Source organism: Brassica napus, chromosome C4, assembly GCF_020379485.1.
Source record: "Brassica napus cultivar Da-Ae chromosome C4, Da-Ae, whole genome shotgun sequence".
In the NCBI taxonomy this organism is placed as follows: domain Eukaryota; kingdom Viridiplantae; phylum Streptophyta; class Magnoliopsida; order Brassicales; family Brassicaceae; genus Brassica; species Brassica napus.
Genome location: NC_063447.1, coordinates 40,408,589 through 40,428,062, shown reverse-complemented (window position 1 = coordinate 40,428,062; position 19,474 = coordinate 40,408,589). Strand labels below are relative to the sequence as shown.

Genomic DNA, 19,474 nt, shown 5'->3' with positions numbered 1-19,474 from the left:
AGTAAAATTGTAAATCCAAAAAAAGATATGAAAAAAAGTGATCAGACACATTGTTGAATCAGATGATTGCGGGTCATTTAAAGTATCACTTTTCAAGAATTTCATAAAATTTGTCAATGATCATCGGATAAAAGAAAGAGAACAAAGATCAATATACATTTTGGAAAAGAAGAAATAGGTTTAGAAGAATGAGATCAACGATGTAAGTGAGAGTGAGAATAAAACAGTGGGATGAATGACATTTTTTGTCTTTATACATATTATTCAAAGAATATCATAGCCAAAGAGTTATTATAGTTATAAACTTAATTTTTGGTGTTGCTATGTATATGCATTCCAATTTTCCTATATATAATGTGTTATGTCCGTGTTGCGGACATCATATTTTTTACTGATACTTATTAATCTATCTATCCTATTAAAATTGAAGTACAAATGGGAAATAACCCTTGATTCACAACTAATATTACACTTTTTTTGCCACTGGGAACAACATTAATTCTTCGATTGATCATTATTGTCTATTCGTAATTTATCACAAGTTAAAAAGCCCTTTCAACGTATGTATCCAATAATCATTGGTTTACTCTTAAATCAACCAATCGAAAAACAGACCCAATTTACATTTGTTTACTCGGTCTAATCGCGGTTAGAATTTCATTTTTTTTATCATGCCTATAATTTCATTTATCTGCATAAAAATGTGGACATCTATTAATAAACTAAGTGCATAAAATTATGTCCTTACGTTTTTGGTTTTGTGTATACATTAAATTGTTGAAAGTGTATTTGGTTTTGTGTATAGTAATACTATATATGTTTAATTATTAACCAAACCAAGCCAAATGTTATAGACAAACCAAACAAAACAATCGTTCTGGAAAATACAAAATATAGTAATATAGACACAATTTTAACTAAGTCAACCAAAATCATATTGTCTAACAATATACCCGACATTAACTATATTTTTCTAAAAGAAAATTGTGGGACATATATACTCTATGTGGAATGTTAGTAATGTATTTGATTGAAGATAAATGAAATCTTAATCAGCTCCATAAAATGTGGCCAAAATCAACCACTTTACCTCTAACTTAGCTTAACAACATCCTATTTTTGCTATCACATTAACCAAAAAGATTTTTCGACTGGTGACCATTCTGGAAACAAGAGAAACGAATAAAAAAGAAACGTAAAGGAATAAAATTGCAAGAATGAAAACAAATGGTTGTTCTTTCTGAAATTTAACAAGGAATACTTTTGTTCTTTATTTATCTACAAAAAAATGAATGGTAGGGAATGAGAAGAAAAAAATTTTACTCGTGAATGGTGATATTTTTTAGAAACGTTAGGAAATGCATTATTCTTCGCCGTTCCCTTATCACCATTCATACCCTTTGATCTTTCACATACAATCTATAAATGAACAACCAGAGTATTTGTATCCTATATACTATTACATAAATGAAAAAAATGGCAATATTTAAAGAAATTATATTTCCTTTAAAAATATTTATTTCGATATTCCTCTATTTTCTGAAGATAATCTTTTAATAGGATACAATAAAACAAATATTCTATGGATTAAACCAATCAATAATCGATTTTGTAGACTATTTACTCAAATCTAAATATCTAATCTTAACAAACCAAATATGAGTACTATTAAAAAAATCAGAAATGGTAATTAATAATTCTTTTTTAAGAAGTGCCAATCAAGCAGTTGAGAATATTTTGTACTGATTCCTTTCATATTTTCCCAATCGTGCAAACCATATATATATATATACCTTCTATTACGTGAAACTCTATTGTTTTTCATAAAGAAAAAAAAAAAACAAATCATGTCTAGCAAAACAAGTTTTACTCTTCACAAGAATCTCAAGCCATATAAATCGGATGGCCCATTCAAGTAATTTTGCATTGTGGAAACATAACACCTCCTAGAGGAGAATCTATCATGACTGTTGGTTTTCTTTTTAGCGGTGGAGTGATCTTTGACAAGAAGCTATGGAGTAGAAAGAGATGAATCGAGAAGATGAATAAGTTAAACTTTTACTAATCGACAGAAATATATCAAACTCAGAAAATGGTTAGATATGTTTGTTTATTTTTATTTATATAAATATCTATAAAATGGTTATATACATCAAACCCAGAAAATGGTTTTAGTACAAATATTTATATAAACCGCTTGAATCATAAACTGTACAAGACAATATATAAAATCACTGAAAAATTTCTGTTATAAAATCATGATGTTTAAAAATACATATTAAACCAATATTTCGATTGGCAAGTGTATAAAGTATATACATTTATAATATCAAAATGAAATCCCGCACGAGACAAAGTCTATTTTATATTATTAAAACAAAATTACATTTCAGATTTGTTTGGAAAAAATGATAGTAGACTAAATGAAAATTGTTTGGAAACAAGGATAGGAAATTGTTTGGAAACAAGGATATCAATAAATCTTATTATATATTAAAACAGAAGTCACAACCTTGATTCATGTATGATTTTTTAAAAAAATGGACTTAATAGAACTATTCCAAGAAAGACATGTTACATTTAATCTCTAATCTTATCATTTAAATTTTAGGCATACCATAAATTTTTATTTGGCTATCAATAATTAAATTTAAACAATAGATGATCCATTGGATTTATAGATAGTATAAATTAAATATATATATATATATATATATATATATATATATATATTTAATGTTGTAATACTATACCTCCATATGTTAAATATTTAAATATTTGTCGATGTTAACTTCTAAAATTATGAAGATTTTTTTTTTAAATAACAAAAATCATTTTATCTAACAGTGATTAATCTTTACTACCTTTAACTAATGAAAACAAATTTTAAACTATATAGTTTATTTTAAAAATTAAACAAAAACTAAATGTTTAATTATTTACTCGCTAATATAAATCTATGAAGCGAAAAATTTAATTTCTTAAAAACTTTCTAAATTTGTGAAATGTTACAATATCTTTGAATATGACAGTAAAACAATATTTTACTAATCTTTATATATATAGTTACGATTTTAATAATGAAATAATAATCCAAAAATATATATATATAAGAAGATATAAATACATGTAAAAGTTTGAAACAATCTATTCAATGAAAAAATATACCGTAAAATTATTATGTTTTAAAAATTGATAGACACATATATATTATAATATATACCATTTTAGAATTGAAAACAAAATATTTATATGAAAATAAATGAAAACAAAGACCCGCGCGGTTGCGTGGATCGAGATCTAATCTATATTATTAAAACAGAAGTACATTTTAAATTTGTTTGGAAATAAGGATAGTAGACTAAATGAAAATTGTTTGGAAACAAAGATAGAAAATTGTTTGGAAACAATGATATCAATAAATGAGAATTATTTGGAAACATGGAAAACAATAACCACATAAAAACCGGAGTTCGCCCTAGAGAGAAACTCTCTCGAGCCCGCATCCCAAGGCGCCGTTTCGATGGATATTCCTTGCTCCAACCACACCGCTCTTTCCTCCTCTCTCTGAAACAGCCCTGCTCCTCTTCATGGCCATGATGGTGACTATTCCTCCGTCGTGTGTCCGCCCCCCACTAGATCCGCCGCTGCCGTCTTTCCTTGGCTTGATGCAACACTGCTCCTCCTCCTTGAAGATGATGGTGACAGCCCTTCCTTCTCTTTTACATCCCAGGCCTCCTTCAGATCCGGTGCGGAACAAGCATCTTCCGATTGAAACTCCTCCCGTCAAGCCACTAGAACCTCCAGACCCACCAGACGTCTCCGTCAGCCTCGTTCTTTTCACTTCCTCCAGCTCTTCTCCACAAGCTACTGAAGTCCTAGATCTGATGTTTAATTTTTCAAGGGTTTCAAGTAAGCTCAGTGATGATGGTGCTGTTCTTGTGTTCACTGGTGACACTATCTTTGTCAACTGGCGTTCTTCTCCTGTGGTATACAGGTTGTATCTTTGTCAGCTCGGGAATGGGTCTTCTCCCGGCTCTTATTCCAACTTTCATTTTATTCATCTGCTTATAAACGTCCAGGTCCACCTTAGCTCCTTACTCTCTATTTACTCCTATTCTTTTGAAAAGGATGCAATGCTAGATATGTGGGTTACTCTGGATTTGCGGTTTCTGGCTTTATTTGGTAGTGTACTGATGGACTCAGTGTCCTTTGGTTATATCTTTGTTCCTCTTAGTGGTTTTTATGTTGCGTTGATGCAACTCTCTACTGCAGTATGCAGTCCTATTATTGTATTCAACCTGGTTTGTGGTGCAGCGTCTGTGTGTTTCTCTTCTTGGTGGCAGTTGAAAGAGACAATCATTGTGATTCGTTGCTTGGTGAATATGGTTATGGCAGGTATTGATTGTCCGCTTGGCTCCTGTTTGGAGCAGTCTCTTTTCCCAATATTTTCTCATGTATGGAGTGAATTGGATGAACATGTGTGGCTGGTATTGCAAGGATTCTTGATGTGTTGTGATTTTGCATAGTTTTAGTTTTGTTATTTCATATATATTCATGCATTAACCTTACATTTATTTGCATTTAGAGTCTATTGCATGTACATTTGCATCTTGTAGGTGTTGGATGAATTGTTTCGAGTTTTGGAGGTGATTAGAGCACAAAAGGAGCTTTCGAGGAGTCTTGAACCGAACGTGTGAAAGACAAGCATGGATGAAGGTCTTAAAGATATCTTTTGAAACTTGTCTTTTGGGAAGACATGGTAAATTGAGTTAGCTTTACAATGGAGGTGGTTTCAAGTCGTTTGGAGCTGTATTGAGGGATTTATGATCAAAATACTACACACATATCAGTATGACATTCCTAGCGGCCACCCTAGCAACATCAACAATAGCCTTCGAATTTTAAGCCTTTAGACTCATTTTTATTCACTTAAAACCTATAAAACTCATTACTATTCATTATTCTTCTTATTTTTGGTATTCTAAAGGTGTGTGCAACATGGAGAAAGTGGAGAAAACTTTAATGAGTGAGTTTTATCTCTTTAAAGCTTGCAACATGGGGGATGGGTTGTCTATCATGAGTTTGGTGGCTCTTTTGGCCTAACTTTCTCTACCTTTTCTGAAGAGGCAAGACTACTTTGGCCATATGAAGGGGCAAAAGGTGTTCTATAATGGAAGAAAGTGGAGAATAACTTTTATGAGTGTGTTTTATGCTTTATGCTTTCACATGATGGATGTGTTGTCATCCTCCTTTACTTAGGCTATAAAAGAGACTGCAAGGGGAAGGAGGAAGACACAATACACAAAGTACAATACAACAAAGAGTAGAGAGTGAAAGTTTTATAGTTTCATATTTTGTATTTTGAGAGTTTGAGAAAAAACATTTGTTCTTGGAGTGTTCTTGAAGTTTATGTTATAAAGTCTTGTTTTCCTTTAGCCATTCTCTTCATCTAATTTCTGTTTTTCTTGTTTTCATATATCATATCATCTTGGGTATGCTTCTATCCATCATGGGATTAAGTGTAAACAAGATGATTAGTGAGTAATCACCCTTAGGATCAATGGGTTAGGTAGATTAATGGGTGATTAGGGAAGAGTTAAGGTGTTCTAATGGTTAAATGCTTAGATTTCTATGCTTACTAAGTATTCTTAATGCTAGATTAATTTTGGCCATTTTAATCTAGATTCTAAGTGTTTGTAGGGCATCGAAAGTGTTTGCATAATGCTTGAATGGACCTAGTAAAGCTCTAGCTTGAATAACCAAGGAATTGTTGTTAGGATTGCTAGATGGTTAGTAGACTAGAACTTAATGTATGTTTGAGTGAACAAAACGAACGGAAGTTGATGTTTAGTTCATAATTGCATAAGGGTTTCTACCACGGGAGTGGATTAATCTAAATTGAATGAAATCTAGACCTATAGAAAGTTAAGATTATTTGAAGTTAGACGCCTTGATTTAGAACTATCACCTTGAAATCAATTGTCTATATACCCATTGGTTCTTCTTTGTTATATTTGAATTAAAACTCAAGTTATTTCGCACTATTACTTGTTACAAACAAACATCATTTGATTGCACTTAGATTGAGATAAATGGCTTGCATTCTTAGTGCTTAGAATCACTAGAGATTGGATTGACATCTTAAGTACTACAACACTTAAGGATTAAACTTATCCTTTATCAAGTTTTGGCGCCGTTGCCATTCTCTAGATTGATTTTGACATTAGGATTTGGTCATTACTTGAGACTAAGTCTTATTTTTCATTTTTAAGTTACTAATTATCTATCTTCATCTCTATTTGGATGACAGGTGCATGAACTTGAGAAGCAAAGGATCAACAAATCTTGCACCAAGAGTGGACAACATCAAAGCCTTAGAAAGAGAGTTGGGAAGACAGAGAAGAGAAAGAGAAAAGCAAGCCCACTTACATAGATTGGGGCTTGAGATGGAGAGAAACCCGAATCAACCGGAAGGTGTCTATGAAGTTGATGATCATAGACAAAATGTCCAAGGAGTTCCTCCTGGAGCTGCTCAAGAGGAACATGGCCAAGGAGCTGCAAACCTTAGGCCTCAAAATCAACAACGCCTGGGAAGATCCATTGGCACTTATGATCAACCTAACATAAATGGGAATAGGTTGGGCATTAGGGCACCGCCAGTTGCCAACAACAATTTCGAGATCAAGTCAAGCCTCATCAACATGATTGAAAACAACAAGTACCATGGACTTGCCTTGGAAGACCCACTAGATCACCTTGACAGATTTGATAAGTACTGTGGCTTGTCAAAAACAAATGGAGTTTCAGAGGATGCTTTCAAGCTCAGATTGTTTCCCTTCTCTTTGGGAGACAAGGCTCACACTTGGGAGAAAAACATCTCAAGTGATACTATCACCACTTGGGATGAATGCAAGAAGGCCTTCCTCAACAAGTTCTTCTCAGCTACAAGGACTGCCAACCTTAGAAATCAGATCTCTGGTTTTCAACAAAGAGGACTTGAAGGATTTTTAGACGCATGGGAGAGATTCAGAAGCTACCTGTCTCAATGTCCTCACCATGGCTTCAACAATGAGAGCTTGCTAAGCACTTTCTACAGAGGAGTCTTGCCTAAATTCAAAAGCCAGCTTGACACTGCAAGCAATGGAAACTTCTTGGGGAGGACTGTGGAAGATGCTTTAGAACTCTTGGAGAACATGACACAGAGTGACTCTGTCTACAATGATGAATATGATAGAAGAGACAGAGGTGGTGGAGGAGAAGATATGACCACAAAGAGAGAGCTGAAAGCACTTCAAGACAAGATTGACATGCTACTATCAGAAAAGACCAAGAAAGAGGAGTTACATATGGTTGCTGAAGTTGATAGAGTAGAATGCCAAGAAGATATGTACTATGTCAATGCTCAGGGTACATGGTACAAGAAGGAGCCTGACTATCAATACCAGAACAACTACCAACAGAAACCCTTCTACAACAACCAACAGAAGCCATTCAACAACTACCAGCCAAGACCATTCTACAACAATCAGCCTAAGCCATTCTACAACAACAACCAAGGTGGTTACCAACCCAAACAGAACTTCCCTCCTGGATTCTCACCAAAACCAAGTCAACCTGCACAAGACCAAGCTGGATCATCAACACAACCTCCACAAGAGAGTAGTACTGAAGCTATGCTGAAACAATTATTGGAGGGACAAGCAAGAAGTGAGAAACAATTAGGGTATGAGCTGAAAAATCTCCACAACAAGATTGATGGGAATTACCATGATCTAAACAACAAGTTCAAAGCCTTGGAGAACCAGTTTGTCTCTATGACAGCCAGCTCAAGTCGCCAACAAGGTTCCCTACCTGGAAAGCCTGAACAAAACCCAAAGGAGACAATAAAGGCAATCACCCTAAGGAGTGGAAGAGAGTTGCCTCCTAAAGTTCTCATTAAGGATAATGAGAAACAAGGTGGGGAGGTGGTCATCAATGTAGATGATGATGTGGTGATTGTGGATGAGAAGACTAATGAGGAAATCTTGGAGAAGATAGTTGAAGCTAAGGGCAAGAGAAAGATTGGAGAGGAGAAAGTTGAGAACAAAAATGAGGCTGCTACATCAACAAAGGAGAAATTGTTCACTCCTCCTCCCTATGAGCCAAAGCTTCCCTTTCCTGGAAGATTCAAGAAGCAACTCCTAGAGAAGTACAAAGCCTTGTTTGACAAGCAAATGAGTGAAGTTCATCTCACCATGCCCATAATTGATGCATTTATGCTGGTTCCACAATACAGCAAGTTCTTGAAAGATGCTGTAGAACAAAAGAAGAAAGAGATGGAAGGGATGGTGATTCTTACTCATGAGTGCAGCGCCATTATTCAGAGACTGACTGTCCCAAGGAAGCTAGAAGACCCTGGTAGTTTCACCCTGCCATGCGCCATTGGACCTTTGACATTTGAGAGATGTCTATGTGATTTGGGAGCAAGTGTCAGCCTCATGCCACTATCCATTGCCAAGAAGCTTGGGTTTACACAATATAAAAAGTGCAAGATCTCTTTGGTGCTAGCTGATCGATCTGTCAAGCTCCCCATTGGCATCCTAGAAGATCTTCCTGTCAAGATAGGAAATTGTGAAGTGCCTACTGACTTTGTAGTGCTTGAGATGGATGAAGAGCCTAGAGATCCTTTGATCTTTGGAAGACCTTTCTTGGCAACTGCTGGAGCAATGGTGAATGTGAGAGATGGCACAATTGATCTCCACCTTGAAAAAGATCACACTCTCCATTTTGATATCAAGGAGATGATGAAGAAGCCCACAACTCAAAGAGAAATATTCTACATTGATGAGATGGATGTCTTGGCTGATGATTTCCTTGAGGAGTTAGCGATTGAGGACTCTCTTCAACATGCCCTGACCATTGAAAGAGAGACCCAAATGATTGAAAACAAGGAGAGTGATGAGCTAGTAAGAAGGCTAGATGTTCACCTTGAGGAGGATGGAGAAGATGAGTTCATGGAGTTGCCACAAGTGACTCAACATGCTGCCTCAGCAGACATTCAAGAGAACCTCCATGAAGCTGATTGGAGTGAGCTCAAGGCACCAAAAGTGGAGCTTAAACCTCTTCCCGATGGTGTAAGGTATGCTTTCCTTGGACCTAATGAGACATATCCTGTCATTGTGAGTAGTGAGCTGACTGAGAATGAATTGTCTATGCTTTTAAATGAACTTAAAAAGTATAGAAAAGCACTAGGATACTCACTTGATGACATTAAAGGAATCTCACCATCTTTGTGCATGCATAGGATACATCTAGAGGATGAATCTAAAACTTCAATTGAACACCAAAGAAGATTAAATCCTAATTTGAAAGATGTTGTTAAAAAAGAGATAATCAAATTGTTAGATGCTGGTGTGATCTATCCTATCTCTGATAGCAATTGGGTTTCACCTGTGCATGTAGTTCCTAAAAAGGGTGGCATAACAGTTGTTAAGAACGAAAATGATGAGTTAATACCAACAAGAACAATAACTGGACATAGGATGTGCATTGACTATCGAAAACTGAATGCAGCCTCTAGAAAGGATCATTTCCCTTTACCATTCATTGATCAGATGTTAGAGAGGCTAGCTAACCATCCCTATTATTGTTTCCTTGATGGATACTCTGGATTTTTCCAAATCCCTATACACCCAAATGACCAAGAGAAAACGACATTCACTTGTCCTTATGGTACCTTTGCATATCGAAGGATGCCATTTGGACTGTGCAATGCACCAGCAACATTCCAAAGAGCAATGATGTCGATTTTCTCTGATCTTATTGAGGATGTAATGGAGGTGTTTATGGATGATTTTTCTGTATACGGTTCTTCGTTTGCTACTTGTTTGTCAAATCTTTGCAGGGTATTACAGAGATGTGAGGACACTAACCTGGTGCTCAATTGGGAGAAGTGTCACTTCATGGTCAAGGAAGGGATTGTTCTTGGACACAAAGTTTCTGAGAAAGGAATTGAAGTGGACAAAGCCAAGATAGATGTCATGGTTGGTCTAGCTCCACCAAGAACAGTGAAGGATATAAGAAGCTTCCTTGGCCATGCTGGTTTCTACAGAAGGTTCATCAAAGACTTCTCCAAAATAGCTAGACCATTGACCAAGCTGCTGTGCAAGGAGATCATCTTCAACTTTGATGAAGAATGCCTAGAAGCCTTTAAGAAGCTGAAGGAGGAGCTCACCAGTGCCCCAATAGTTCAACCACCAGATTGGAGTCTACCCTTCGAAATCATGTGCGACGCCAGTGACTATGCTGTGGGGGCAGTCTTGGGGCAAAAGAAGGACAAGAAGACACATGTGATCTACTATGCTAGTAGAACACTTGATGATGCCCAAATGAAGTATGCCACAACTGAGAAGGAGCTGTTGGCAATTGTCTATGCCTTCGAGAAGTTCAGGAGCTACCTGGTAGGGTCTAAGGTCATTGTATACACTGATCATGCTGCACTACGACATCTACTAGCCAAGAAGGATGCCAAGCCAAGGCTGCTCAGATGGATATTAATACTACAAGAGTTTGATCTCGAAATCAAGGACAAGCCAGGAGTGGAGAATGGTGTAGCTGATCACCTTTCAAGATTAAGAGTGGAGTGTGGGATTCCTATTGATGAGGGACTCCCTGAAGAGCAGATTATGGCTATAGAAGCAATGGTCACAGCTTGTGAGACTGGAAGGAAGATTGAAGAAATGAAGGCAATTGATGAAACAGGCCCATGGTATGCTGATCTAGTGAACTACTTGGCATGTGGAAGGGAACCATTGAATCTGACAGGCTATGCAAGGAAGAAGTTCTTCAAGGATGTGAAGAGATACTACTGGGACGAGCCTTACCTCTACACTCTTTGCAAAGATCAAATCTATAGAAGAGTAGTAGCTCAAGAGGAGGTGGAAGGAATCCTCACACACTGCCATGGATCAGCCTATGGAGGTCACTTTGCCACCTTCAAGACTGTCTCCAAGGTGCTACAAGCAGGATTTTGGTGGCCCCATATGTTCAAAGACACACAAGAGTTTGTGTCAAGGTGTGACCCATGCCAAAGGAGAGGGAACATCACCAAGAGAAATGAGATGCCTCAAAATCCTATCTTGGAAGTGGAAGTGTTTGATGTGTGGGGCATTGACTTCATGGGACCATTCCCATCTTCCTATGGTAATGAATACATTCTTGTTGCTGTGGATTATGTCTCCAAATGGGTGGAAGCTATAGCCAGCCCAACCAATGATGCTAAGGTTGTCCTCAAGATGTTCAAGAGCATTATCTTCCCAAGGTTTGGAGTCCCAAGAGTTGTGATCAGTGATGGAGGCACCCACTTCATCAACAAACTTTTTGAGAACCTTCTTAAGAAGAATGGTGTCAAGCACAAGGTGGCAACTGCTTATCATCCCCAAACAAGTGGCCAAGTTGAGATTTCCAACAGGGAGATAAAGTCCATTTTGGAGAAGACTGTGGGGACAACAAGGAAGGATTGGTCTACAAAGCTTGATGATGCACTTTGGGCCTATAGGACTGCTTTCAAGACACCCTTGGGAACCACTCCCTTCAATCTTGTCTATGGGAAAGCTTGCCATCTGCCAGTGGAGCTTGAGTACAAGGCATTATGGGCTGTTAAGATGCTGAACTTTGACATCAAGAGTGCCAAAGAGAAAAGACTTTTCCAACTCCATGAGCTTGATGAGATTCGACTTGATGCTTTTGAGAACTCAAGGATTTACAAAGAAAAGACCAAGGCATTCCATGACAAGAAGATCCTGAAGAGGGAGTTCAACATTGGAGATCAAGTGTTGCTCTTCAACTCTCGATTGAAGTTGTTCCCTGGAAAACTTAAGTCAAGATGGTCCGGCCCTTTCAAGATCAAAGAAGTGAGGCCATATGGAGCAATTGTGCTTTGGAACAAGACCGGTGGGGACTTTACAGTGAATGGCCAAAGAGTCAAGCTGTACATGGCGGCCACACCTGAGAAGGAAGGAACCTCGGTTCCACTTACCGATCCCAAACCAGCCTAAACCAAAAAGGGGTAGTCAAGCTAGAGACTTAAAACAAGCTCACTTGGGAGGAAGTCCCACATCTATCCCTATATATATTACTGTTTAACTTGTGTGGTTTTTCTTTTGTGTGTTTGATAAGTGTGTTTAAAATTTTCAGGTGATTCTCCACTTAATCAAAGAAGAAAGATGGCCATCCAGCAAACCTACAAGTGTTAAAATTATTCAACTCCATCTAGCAACTCCAAGCTAAGTGTCTCTACAACCATTGGAAATATATAGTTTTCATGTTTGTTTCTTCTAGACCTCTTCTTTCACCTTGCTCTCACACAAGAGACTGTGTGAAGTAAGTGTGGGGGGGAGAGTCTACTTATCTCACATGTTTTCTGTTTTGTTTACTTGTCATAAGCATTGCATATCCATTTGCATAGAAAATCCATAAAAATTTGCAAAATTCCAAAAATTACAAAAAAAAAAAACATTTAGTTATATCATTTGCATCTTTAGGTTTGAGTCTAGATCATATAGAATGCATAGGTAAAATCCTTACAAAGGACTCATGCAATGAACTCATTGTTGATACCCTTTTGAATCATAATAAGTAGCTTGAGCTTCTTCTGAATTTCTTGTAGACTTCGAGCCTTGAAAACTCCTCTTAAGACTCATTGAATCTTACTCTTTGAAACCAACTCCGATCTTAGTTGACTTAAATGAACTTAATGCTTCTTGCTTATGGTCTCTTGAGTACTAAATCATGGCTTTACACACACTTGAGCTTGTATAAACCGTTTTACCAATCTTTTTGACAACTCAAGTGGTAGTCCATACCCTAAACCCTTCCCTTCTTTCAAACCATCATTAATTGTTGAGTGAGGTCTTTTTGTGAAAGCTTGTCATGTGCAAAATCTTGAAAGTATTAGGAGCGACATTGATTTGTTCTCATCTCTTGCTAGCATTAGGACCTCTTTTGGGCTAGCATCTAGGATGGTGGTTGGAATGATGTGCTTTAATTATTTTGATCTTGGGGATTGAATTGGGAAAGATTATGTAAAGGAAATGAATCAAAAAGTGTGTCTAAAACAATTAAAAAAAAAATAAAAAAAAATTAAGAAGATAGCTCAGATTGTGTCAATAAAAACCCCAAAAAGAAAAAAAAAGAATGGGGAAAAGAAAATTTTGAGCTAAGATACATAGTTGTTAAGACAAAGAAAAGAAAAGAGAAGAAAAGAGTGTTCATTGGGTAAGAGATGAAAATGGGTGTATATTTGGGATTTGAGATGAAGAAAAGAAAGGGTAGAACTTAAAAATTGTCTAGGAAAAGGGTAGAATGATGAGAACCGATTTATGTATGCATTAATTGCTTCTTTTCTTAGATAAATTTTGCATAATGATCAAGCTCCTATTCTTGAGTGTAAGTCACCATAGCAAAAAGTATTTGGACCCTTCTCATTCTTCACATTAAGCCATTTTTTCTCACCAAACCAAATGATTTGGACCAATTGGCAATTTGCGAGAATTCACTTATGATATTTCTTATTGAATGTGAGAGTTGGTTGATTTGAGGATTCATGATAATGAGTTAAAAGATCAAAGGAATTGATAGGCCTAGAGAAGTTAGAGCTAATAAAAACATTTTGCTCTTGCTATTTGGTATGATTTTGTAAGGATATCACAACGATGGCATTGAAGAGTTTCTTAAGGTCATGAATTTCCATGTGTGTATTGAAACATCACTTCCCATGTTCTTGAAAGTTTACTTGAGGACAAGTAAAGGACTAGTGTGGGGGAGTTGATGTGTTGTGATTTTGCATAGTTTTAGCTTTGTTATTTCATATATATTCATGCATTAACCTTACATTTATTTGCATTTAGAGTCTATTGCATGTACATTTGCATCTTGTAGGTGTTGGATGAATTGTTTGGAGTTTTGGAGGTGATTAGAGCACAAAAGGAGCTTTCGAGGAGTCTTGAACCGAACGTGTGAAAGACAAGCATGGATGAAGGTCTTAAAGATATCTTTTGAAACTTGTCTTTTGGGAAGACATGGTAAATTGAGTTAGCTTTACAATGGAGGTGGTTTCAAGTCGTTTGGAGCTGTATTGAGGGATTTATGATCAAAATACTACACACATATCAGTATGACATTCCTAGCGGCCACCCTAGCAACATCAACAATAGCCTTCGAATTTTAAGCCTTTAGACTCATTTTTATTCACTTAAAACCTATAAAACTCATTACTATTCATTATTCTTCTTATTTTTGGTATTCTAAAGGTGTGTGCAACATGGAGAAAGTGGAGAAAACTTTAATGAGTGAGTTTTATCTCTTTAAAGCTTGCAACATGGGGGATGGGTTGTCTATCATGAGTTTGGTGGCTCTTTTGGCCTAACTTTCTCTACCTTTTCTGAAGAGGCAAGACTACTTTGGCCATATGAAGGGGCAAAAGGTGTTCTATAATGGAAGAAAGTGGAGAATAACTTTTATGAGTGTGTTTTATGCTTTATGCTTTCACATGATGGATGTGTTGTCATCCTCCTTTACTTAGGCTATAAAAGAGACTGCAAGGGGAAGGAGGAAGACACAATACACAAAGTACAATACAACAAAGAGTAGAGAGTGAAAGTTTTATAGTTTCATATTTTGTATTTTGAGAGTTTGAGAAAAAACATTTGTTCTTGGAGTGTTCTTGAAGTTTATGTTATAAAGTCTTGTTTTCCTTTAGCCATTCTCTTCATCTAATTTCTGTTTTTCTTGTTTTCATATATCATATCATCTTGGGTATGCTTCTATCCATCATGGGATTAAGTGTAAACAAGATGATTAGTGAGTAATCACCCTTAGGATCAATGGGTTAGGTAGATTAATGGGTGATTAGGGAAGAGTTAAGGTGTTCTAATGGTTAAATGCTTAGATTTCTATGCTTACTAAGTATTCTTAATGCTAGATTAATTTTGGCCATTTTAATCTAGATTCTAAGTGTTTGTAGGGCATCGAAAGTGTTTGCATAATGCTTGAATGGACCTAGTAAAGCTCTAGCTTGAATAACCAAGGAATTGTTGTTAGGATTGCTAGATGGTTAGTAGACTAGAACTTAATGTATGTTTGAGTGAACAAAACGAACGGAAGTTGATGTTTAGTTCATAATTGCATAAGGGTTTCTACCACGGGAGTGGATTAATCTAAATTGAATGAAATCTAGACCTATAGAAAGTTAAGATTATTTGAAGTTAGACGCCTTGATTTAGAACTATCACCTTGAAATCAATTGTCTATATACCCATTGGTTCTTCTTTGTTATATTTGAATTAAAACTCAAGTTATTTCGCACTATTACTTGTTACAAACAAACATCATTTGATTGCACTTAGATTGAGATAAATGGCTTGCATTCTTAGTGCTTAGAATCACTAGAGATTGGATTGACATCTTAAGTACTACAACACTTAAGGATTAAACTTATCCTTTATCAATTCTCCTTCCGGCTAACGCTCTTCCCTGCCTTTAGTGCAGTGGTTGTGACACTCAGAGTTACCCGAGATGCAATCGTTCAAGAAACTCATGAAACCGTTGTGATGCGATTTCTAATGTTTACTTGTTGTGATTTGTATTTTCATTCTATCTTAGGTTTATCTGTTTCGTATTCCATTGGGCTCTTTGTAGCTTTGTTGTACTCTCCCTTCATGAAGCTTAAACTCTTCTAAATTTAATACAAGTTGGTTTGATAAAAAAAAAAAAGGATAACAATAACCACATAACCAAAAGTAACCATATTACCCTATTTGATTCGGGTTCGATTCTGATGTATAAAAACCTAAAAATATTCAAATACTTATACAATTAATTATATTATGACACATATACTATATATAATATAATCAGGAAAAACAAAATATCAATTTATACAAAAATTTATACAAAAAGTAAAAATTAACAACCGCACGGGCGTGCGGGTCATTCTCTAGTCTATACTATTAAAGCAAAATTTCTACTACGATTCTGCCCTTAGTTTTTCCTTTAAAAAATGAATTACGACCATTTATAACTCGACCAATCAGAAACAAGAGTAAGCTTGACCAATCAAAATATCAGCACCATTTCAGCCCAACAATTTTAGCCAATTTCGTGTGAAGTGTAAACCCAACTTATTAAGCCCATGAACCATTCGTCTATAATGTATGTAAGAAAATTTTACCGATGTACAAATTATATTGGAGTTCATTCCAAATGCTGCCCATGCCTTATTTAAAATTTTAATTTATGAGGTTGATAAAAATAAATTATTTACATTGTATTATCACTTTAATAATCCCAAAAAATATGAATATCGATTTTCAACCAAAGGTGTAACTAAATCAATTCCAAGTATATTCTCTAACTCATTCCTTTTTTTTTTTACGTATTTGCTTACAATAAATTTAAAACATAATATATAGAAACAAGAATTTACGATTTAACTAAAATCACGGTCCCTAATATAACTAAACTAAAATCACGGAGAATACAGGAAATCCAGGTCTGGGTTAAGGTTTAAAGACTTCTACAGCCAGGTTTGGGGTTCGAATCCCAGACTATACAATTTATTGCAGAATACAGGAAATCCAGGTTTCAAGTCCCGGAGAAAACGATTTATTGCTGCAGACTACGGAAGAAAGGCTTACAAGGGATCTTCAACATGGTGCAAGTAAATCCAGTCAGGCGTGGATCTTCATAGGACGGCTCAGGTGATTCAGTTAGGCGTAGATCCTCATAAGACATATAGTAATGTTGGTTGTCAAATCATCTATGTAATCTTTCTCATAATTGTAATGCCATAATAAATCAGCGTTAAAAAAAAACACGGTGCTCAATCACTAACAAGATTATACGATTGAAGTAAAATTAACGTGACGAACACAAAGAAAATATCTTATGTTTGAAATTGGTAACCGAATTTGCCTAATAGTAATCATAAATGATATCGAAAATAAAGTTCACACAATCTGGTTAGATACGATTTAGAGTATCCCCCAAGTTTCTCCTATAACCTAAGCACCTCTCCCTTTAGCATATAGATATTTATAAATAGGCAACACCCTATTCCTATTCAAACCCACACCATCAAACAAACTATGGCTTCAAACATGCAAATCCAAACGACGAAAGCTTCTACGAAAAAGTTACTGCCATTAAAGACTTGAGGCCCTCAAAAAATACATGGTTTATTCATGTGAAGGTTCTACACTCTTGAAAACAAAACATACAACTATCAAGGTAAACCATAAAATTCATCTTGGCTGATGAGAATGTAAGCGTTTGTTACTGTCTACTTACTACAACAGAATATATCAGACTAAAAGTCTAAGAACTTTCTATTTAAATAAATAGTTTTTTTACAATTGTTTAAAGGAACTTATCTTTCACGGTTGTAGTATTATATAACCTTTCCTCTCTTGCAGCCGGAGCAGACAATGAATCCACCATTGTTCTTGCTCGTGGTTTCCATCTGAAATAAACAGAAAAATCAGCAGGATTCTTTATTTTAATTAAGATAACATTCCAAACATAAAACGAGTCTTCCTCAATCAAACATGGTATCTTCGATGGTACTGTCAAAAATTAATTTTCTAAACAATAACAAATAATCACAGAGTTACAAAGAATCATAGGAGAAGATTATACAGTATAAACCAGGTTTCTTCAGATTTATGCAGAATCCCCGACGTATGATGATAGCATGGTAATCGTCTGTTCCCTTTCATAATATTTCTGATCTAAGAACAGATTCATCTGCATGTTACGATCTGTCAAAAATCTCATTACGACTCTGTATTTCAGATCTAACAAAAACAATTAACAGATGAGGAAACGATAGTAATACCTTTTGATTTCGAGTTTCTGAGTTGTTATTTAGTCAGGCAATAGTCGACTATCTTTGATTTTCACCATGGGGAACGATTTGTCTTCATATCATCTTTCCTCAGTTAAGAATCTGTCTTTTTTTTATCTTTCTTTCCTTTCTGTTCTTTTTTTTTTTTTGATAACTCTGGTATCTGGGCAGCCACATTCCCAACTATCCTCCCGAAAGGGGTCTAGCGCCCCAACGGAAGGGATGTTAAATCCTTTACCACCAAGCTACGAGCGCTTGGTTTTCTGTTCTTTTTTTTCAACACGTAAACGGTCTTTACGACCAAGTACTAAATTGGCCAACAAAAAAAACGATCAAGTACTCGACTTGGGTGGGTCAAGTTTACGAAAACATTATTTGAGCCCAATACGCTGATTAATCTTTTTTCATATGGGCTCTAACGTCTGATAATTTCTAAAACTTAACATGTATAAACATATTTGAGCCCAAAACAAAAACATAATTATTATTTTCTAAAAATTAACTTGTTTAAACATATAAAGTAACTATTAAATTTCCTTTTTCCAGCTAACAATTAAATATATAAATAATTTACACATGTCTTTTAAAAACTTTAAATATAAATAAATCGAGTACAAATTTTTAAAACTTATATTATTAGAAATTATCATGTATTTATAAAACTCTTTGTGTTATTTTACAATAAACACACGATAAATATTTATAAAATCAAATATTAAATTTTTACTATGATAAAAATATATAGTAAGAACATGGTCCAAACCGATGTCAGTCCAGTAAGAACAGTATAAAATAAGTGAGTAACACATTTTAATCTTGAAATAAACAACCTATATCATCAATATATTATAATAATGAAAGTATTTATGTAATTAGACATTTATAAAAATGATATAATCCAGCGCTTTGAAAGCGCGAGTCAAAATCTAGTATATTATTATTATTCAAATAGCATCATTATTATAATTATTTTAATACTTTAGTCATTTTCATTTCGTCCAATTTTTCTTCTTCTTTTTTCATCTCATTTTCATATTCTTAAATATCAACTAAAGCTTTAAAACTATGAGAACGTTACCGTATATCAAATATTTTATAAAATAAAAAAGTAAAAATTTTATATATTTTTAACACCTTTTACCACTTAAAACTGCTAACATATATGAAACAACCAATGTTATTTTGAAAACAGAAAAACAAAATAAGAACAACGTAAGTAAAACTCAAATTAAAATTTAAAATTATGATAATATTTCTTTGGTTTACATAGACTTATCCTTATATTCATATATTTTAAATTTTTATGAAGGAGAAATAAATAAATGAATAGGATTTAATATATGTAGTTTCAAATATTGTACGGTTACATATTCTTTCAATACTATCCAATTAAATATTAGGGGAGCTTATTGATGATTGAATTCTAAATGAATGTAAAAATTTAGAGATTTCCTCTTAATTGGTTTATGGATTTTAAAAATCTTCTTAAAATCCTTTGTTATTGGTTATTGGACTTTAAAATTCCATGTAAAATTCATTGTTATTCAAAAAGTTTAGTTTTCATTGATTTTGTAATTCTATTAAAATTTC

The 19,474-nt window shown here is 35.0% G+C and overlaps 1 protein-coding gene, 1 long non-coding RNA gene and 1 other non-coding gene across 5 annotated transcripts; 1 reads left to right on the top strand and 2 right to left on the bottom strand.

Annotated features, from left to right (window-relative positions):
- Nucleotides 1-4,090: 4,090 nt before the first annotated feature.
- On the top strand, nucleotides 4,091-14,743 carry LOC125585509. 2 transcript variants are annotated; one of them, XR_007322444.1, is made up of 2 exons: nucleotides 4,091-14,153; nucleotides 14,292-14,743. XR_007322444.1 is itself a non-coding variant. In XM_048754715.1 (2 exons), the coding sequence occupies exon 2, from the start codon at nucleotides 6,318-6,320 to the stop codon at nucleotides 12,036-12,038; it is 5,721 nt and encodes a 1,906-aa protein (XP_048610672.1). In that variant the 5' UTR covers nucleotides 4,091-4,852; nucleotides 4,991-6,317; the 3' UTR covers nucleotides 12,039-14,743. The 2 variants fall into 2 exon arrangements, 1 of the variants encoding a protein (XP_048610672.1); XM_048754715.1 differs by having other exon boundaries at nucleotides 4,091-4,852; nucleotides 4,991-14,743.
- LOC125586664 lies at nucleotides 6,960-7,066 on the bottom strand. The gene has a single exon (XR_007323200.1). It is a non-coding gene; the product is annotated as a small nucleolar RNA R71 (small nucleolar RNA).
- Nucleotides 14,744-17,194: 2,451 nt separating the features above from the next.
- Nucleotides 17,195-18,010, bottom strand: LOC106426985. 2 transcript variants are annotated; one of them, XR_002657651.2, is made up of 3 exons: nucleotides 17,876-18,010; nucleotides 17,677-17,798; nucleotides 17,195-17,500 (listed from the first exon to the last, which is right to left on the bottom strand). It is a non-coding gene; the product is annotated as an uncharacterized LOC106426985 (long non-coding RNA). The 2 variants fall into 2 exon arrangements; XR_007322445.1 differs by having other exon boundaries at nucleotides 17,677-17,784; nucleotides 17,876-17,999.
- Nucleotides 18,011-19,474: the final 1,464 nt, after the last annotated feature.